General features: G+C 41.8%; 1 protein-coding gene across 4 annotated transcripts in view; it reads right to left on the bottom strand.

Annotated features, from left to right (window-relative positions):
* Window positions 1–5,901, bottom strand: part of Nf2 (neurofibromin 2) — a 106,327-nt gene that overhangs the window by 30,366 nt on the left and 70,060 nt on the right. For all 4 annotated transcript variants that reach the window (XM_004628055.2, XM_004628053.3, XM_004628052.2 and 1 more), the window contains exons 8-9: window positions 5,393–5,527; window positions 1,123–1,197 (exon numbers count right to left, since the gene is read on the bottom strand). In XM_004628055.2, the coding sequence (XP_004628112.1) occupies window positions 1,123–1,197; window positions 5,393–5,527 (210 nt within the window). The remainder of the gene's footprint in view (window positions 1–1,122; window positions 1,198–5,392; window positions 5,528–5,901) is intronic.

Here is a 5,901-nt window from a genome sequence, read left to right as displayed (position 1 = left end):
AGAACAAGCTTAGCAAAGCACAGGGACCACGGTTCAATCCCCCAGCACCACATGCCAGCCAGCCCCGCCCCCTGGTAGGCTGAGCTGGCCACACACACACACACACACACACACACAAATAAATAAATTTTGTTTTAAAAAAGGAGGAGGAAGAGGAGGAGGAGGAAGAGGAGGAGGAGGCAGCCTGGTAAAATAGCTTAGTGTGTGACCCTGGGTTTAATTCTAGGAGCAAAAAAAAAAAAGGATGTTCAATTTTACTAGCAATTACAACAATGTAAATTAATATGACAATAAGAGTTGTGGGTGAGGGTATAACTCAGTGGGAGGATATTCACTGGTAGAATATTTGCCTGAAATGCATGAGGCCTTGGATTCAATCCCCAGTGCAGTGGGAATAACTTAGGTTTTAGTCTATAGTTTATTTGTTTTTATTACTTTTATTGAGAAAGAAATAGCAATGAGATAGTTTCAAAACAGGTTAGTAGCACAGTTACAATAATTAATACATTGCATATTGTTGACTTTGTAGTTCTTCATAGTACAAGATGTAGACATGATATATCTTGTCTAAACACTATTAGTACAAATCTTTCTTCTCATTAAACTAAGAGAAAGTAGCTGTATATCTATTCTAACTATTTTGTAGTCTATAGTTTAAGCTGAAGGAAAAGCTGTACCAAGAGAGTTATCATTCAATAGCCCACATTACATCATTTTGAAGCTCGGCATGGTGGTGTATACCTACGATCCTAGCTAATAGGGAGACTGAGGCAGAAGGAAAATTTAAGGCCAGCCTTGTGCACAGCCATAACCTCAGCACTCTAGGAGGCTGAGACAGGAGGATCACAACCTAGAGCTCAGCCAAGGCAATTTAGTAGTTTAGCAAGACTGAGTCTCAAAATAAAAAAAAAGTAAAAAGGGCTAGGGATATAGTTCCATCTGAAGGCCCTCAGTTCAGTCCACAGTACAGACAGATAAGGGATGTAGCTTAGTGATGGAGCAACTGACTATCATGTACAAGGCCTGGATTTAATACCCAATATAAGAAAAAAAAAAAAAAGGTCACTCTTAATGTTCTTTAAAAAGCAGCTATCAGTAACGAAACCCAGGATCTCAACTTACCAGCTTATTAACTCGAAGCTTTGAGGAGTTAAATTTGAAGACATCAATTTTCTTATCCAGTGGTTTAATAGTAAACTGAAAGAAGAAAGCAGAAAATGGTTTCACTGTGACAACCTCCACTGTGACCACCAACTGGGACTTCCACAAAGGCAGCAATTACAGGGGGCACAAACTAGCATGACCCTGCCTTGTCCTGGCTTCCTGGTGCCCAGCCATGAAGTCTGTGAATTAGCAGTATTGGGGTACCTCGTGTGGGGCTGCAGAGGCTCAGGATTCTAAACTATCTTGGGTGGCTGTAAGGAAAGGAAATCAAAACCCGTGAAGGATCCATGCTTGAAACCAACATTGAGGGTCACATGACCCAAGAAGGCACAGCTCCTGCTTCAGGAAGCTCATCACCTCACAGGAACTAGCCAACCAATAGTCAAGTGCTTCAAAATGACAGAATACACCACTGTCTTATTGATGGCACACAACACAAATGTCCATCATCGATATTTGGAGTAGGCCCAGCACAAGTAGGAGGGGACTAGGGCTGGTGTTAGATGCGTGTGACACAAGATGGGGGTGTAGATCAGGGGTGAAGTGCTTGCTCACATGCACAGGGCCTTGGGTTCCATCCCTAGCACTGCAGAAAGTGAGGAAAAGACTACAATAGAGCAGCTCAAAGGTAGGGGGCATTCTGGAGTGGGTAAGCAGTAGCAATAAAGTAGAGATAGGGAAGGGAGCAGAGCCTGTGCATGCAAGCCATGTCAGTGATGTTATTAGCTTTTGGGTGTTAATGATACAGTAGGCTTATACTGGGAAGGAGAGGCGTGGGCTGGGGGTGATGATGAGGAGTGAAAGACAGGTTTAGATTTAAAATTACAGAATACAAGCAGTAGCTATAGTCTCCAATTGTGGGATAATTTGATAAAAGCTGGTTTTTTGTTTGCTTTGGTACTGGGAATCGAACTCAGGACCTTCTGCTTGCCAGGCAGTGCTGTGCTCCTGAGCTGTATCCCTCACCCCAAAACTCTGTTAATAGCAGGAATACAACATGAATAAAAAAGGGGTGTTGTAGAAGAATAAAATATATTCTCAAATCAAAGTAGAGAGAAAGACGAGTAATGAAGACAGGAGGGGAAATCGGGTGGAGAAGCAAGGGCCAGACTCTTGGCTGGAAAGCCTATAAACAAGAAATGTGATTACCACTTTCTAGCACTACTCAGGGGACCAGACAGATCGTGGAGTCCAAGACAGACCCCAGAGCATGCTTAAAAAAATGTATGCTGGTGATGGGGAAGGGAATAGGGGTGAGAGAAAGTGAAAATGATCAAGATATGCTATATGAATGTGTCAATTCCCCCGAACCAATGTAATTATGATGTGCTATGATAATTAAAAAAAAAAAAAAATTGGGACGGGGAAGCATATTGAAACTGGGCATGGTGGTGCAGGCCTATAATACCAGCACTCTGGGCAGGAACTTCCTGAGGCAGGAAGATTCCAACTCAGGCAACTCAGTGACTTACCAAGACCCTCAAAACAAAAAAATACAAAGGGCTGGCAATATAGTTCAATGCAAAGGCTCTGGATTAAGAATCTAATTTGGGGTTAGGGAGGGGGAACATAGTCATTCCTAAGAAAAACTTGCTTAGCCATCCCCAAACTAAAGAAAAAAAAAGGGGGGGGGAATTACTGGACTGGAGGTTTTGCAACCTCCCCCACCCAAAGCCCAAAATACCAACCGCCCCCCAAAAAGGCAGTCTTAGCAGATATAAATACGTTGGGGAAGATAAACTCTGGGTATTTCTTTCACATGTTATATTGTCCAATGAGGAATTAGCACACTGAGGACAGAAAATGATCCTTTGTTCAGCTTTTGGCCAACTTAGAAGCAGTACCGCTCTTGTGCACGCTGCTATTTATGAATTTCATGAGCTTATTTCTGGCCTTGCTGTCAAACCCCAGAGCTGTCAGTAGGAAACCACAAGTAGATGGGGAAACCACAGGCTCCATGCTATGCCAGGGCACATACAAAGAATCAATGGATGACTTAAAATAAACTAACATTTGTTTTGACAGCACAGCTGTCTTGCATAACTACCAAGCCTACTTCCTATTGTGCCAAGACAGTTTGGGGTCTGCTTAATGTATGAGTTATTGACATGATGGGACACGATAGTACCCTGCCCCCAGAGAGGACAGATTAGAGCTTGTTGTGTCAGACCATACGAGGGGAGAATTTAATCCTTGGACTCTCTGAAAAATGAGTGTTTGGGGAGCTCTTAGTACACAAATGTGTGTTGTGCAGTAAATGGATTTTATGGAATTGGGAGATGAAGAACTACCACACTGTGGCACACCTCTAGCTGTAAGTCATGCAGTGCTTTCAATGGAGGTACTTTATAAAAGAACTACCTAATGTTCATCTCCTGCATTATCGACTTTAAAAAGTTCAAAGTCAGACGGGACAAAAAAATAAATAAATAAATAAAAATTAAAGAAAAAAGTGGAAATGGAAAGAAGCAGTCAATGCTCTAATTAGCTTCGTCTTCTTTTTTTCAATTGTACTTTTTCTTTTCTTAATTTCTTATACATTGCTCCAATTTTTTCTTCTTCCAATTTTATGTGTATATATCTGGTAATATGAATAGCTGGTTGTAAGACAATACCATGTATTACAACAAATACTGTGAAATTCATATTACTTTGTTAAGTAAAATTCTGTATGAGTTTTCAAAAATAAATAAATAAATAAATAAATAAATTTTTAAAAAAGTTCAAAGTCAGAATGTTTGGAATTAAGAAGGTTGACTGTCTTTATCAAGCATGGCTGCATGGACCTTATCATGAATTGGAAACCAGGGCCTGGGGTTCCTCTCCCTTGAGTTTTTATGAAGAAAGAGAAAACAGAAAATGTGCTTAGAGCTTTGGGCTCTAATGCAACAACATGAGCTATCATTGTTATTCACTTCCCACTTTGCGACTTGAATGTGGCATCAGTAAGGCACTGAGCACAGTCTCATCTGTCTCCCTGTGCCTACTGCCTGGTGTTCTCAGAGCCCAGCCTCTGGCCCTCCCAGGAAAGGAGGGGCTGTGGCATCCATCAGCTGTCCTTGGTTCCCAGCCCCTGCTACTTCATTCATCACATACAAGTCTCTGGACCTCTGCTTTTCCACTTCCCAGAGCAACACAGATACTAAAAGCACAGTTCCTGCCTTTGCAGTAGGATTCTTACACGGATTAAATAAAGGGCAAAAGTGCTTGTAAGGAAACACTCTCTCTTCCTCTTCCTCCTCCTCATCCCTCTTTTCCTGTCCTTTTCCTTCTCTTTCTGTACCTCCTCACCATCATCATTCTCTTCCACTGCACTTACCACAGCTGTCAAGTCATTACTTGACTACAACTTCCTGGAAGGCTGGGGTTGGGTTTTTCTCCATCTTTGTTTACCCTATGAACCGCAGAGCAAGGCCCAGTAATTCCTTTAAAATGAATACATAAGGGCTAGGATATAGCTCCGTGGTAGAGTAATTACCTAGCATGCACAAGGCCTAGCACTATTTATAAAAAAGGAATAAATAAATGAGTAAACATAGGGCTACAGATTTGGGAAAAGTCTTCTTATTATAGAGAAACATTTTGGGGGCCGGGGAGATGGCTCAGTAGAATAAGCGTTTTCCGGGCAAGCGCGAGGGCCTGAGTTCAATCCCCGGTTCCGCAAGAAAAAAAAGACAAAAAGAAACATTTTATTTCTATGAGTGTTAATCTAAAGTACTCAAACTTAATTATTTTCAAATTCTTGTAAGCATGTAGGATGATATTCTTATTCATCACTGCTGAAAAAGACACATACACATGCATGTGTGTGTGCGTACATGTATTTTTCCACATTTGTCAAGCTCGGGACACCAAGAGAGGGCTCAGTATAGACCGCACTTAAAATACACAGAGAATTTATTACCAGAAATAGCCAAGCAATAAGAAAATGTTCTTTTTGTCTTTTTTATTGTTCTTTGGGGTTATCTCTGACAGGTTAAGCCTCCCAGTTTTTTGTTAGTCAATAGCAGGGCTTAACAATGCCCTTTGAAAAAAGGATGCCAATACTGTTCTGTAAATATTTTAAAAATCAACAATCAAAATCTCAAAGCCTGGGATTTAAGGGGCTTTCGCAGATAACAAGGAGCTGGACTGGCTAGGGAACTCCAGCAAGGAAGAAAGATGGGAAAAGACCTTTTGCTGGGCCACTGGGTCCCCCAGCAGTAGCTGCAGCACAGACATATCCTACCTCCTTGTCGCTATATGAAATGTTTCGGATTTCATTCCACGGGAAGGAGATCTTGGGAGTCAGCCTGTTCTCAGGGTCATAGATGTGAAGTCCCAGAGCATCCACGCCAAGCAGCAGCTCTGTGCCCTTTTTATTCTGTGGAGTCATAAAAGAGTAGCTTCTGTCAGCTTTGGCTGGAGATTTTGTTCAACTTTCCAAAGAACCTGGCACACACTGTTATAGCTGACAAGTTCCAATGGGTCCAAACAGAAATTGCAGCTGTCTTGTGACCCAGGAGGGTTCTGGAAGCTTCCAGAATTGGGACAGGTTGAGGAAAACTGTACTGTTGATGTAACTTGTGTGTTACCTCCAAGGGTCACTGACGGCTTCTGTCACTGGATCAGTGGCTAAAAGAAGGGTAATCTAAGTACTATTACCTCTAATTAAACAACTAGTTTAAATAATGTCTCATAGACCTAGAGTCAAAACCTGTACGTTAGGGCCGGGGAGATGGCTCAGTGGAATAAGCA

The sequence above is a fragment of the Octodon degus genome, unplaced genomic scaffold (genome assembly GCF_000260255.1).
Source record: "Octodon degus isolate 3935 unplaced genomic scaffold, OctDeg1.0 scaffold00021, whole genome shotgun sequence".
Classification (NCBI taxonomy): Eukaryota; Metazoa; Chordata; class Mammalia; order Rodentia; family Octodontidae; genus Octodon; species Octodon degus.
Note: the sequence above shows the minus strand (reverse complement) of the source record. Positions and strands in the feature narration are given on the sequence as shown.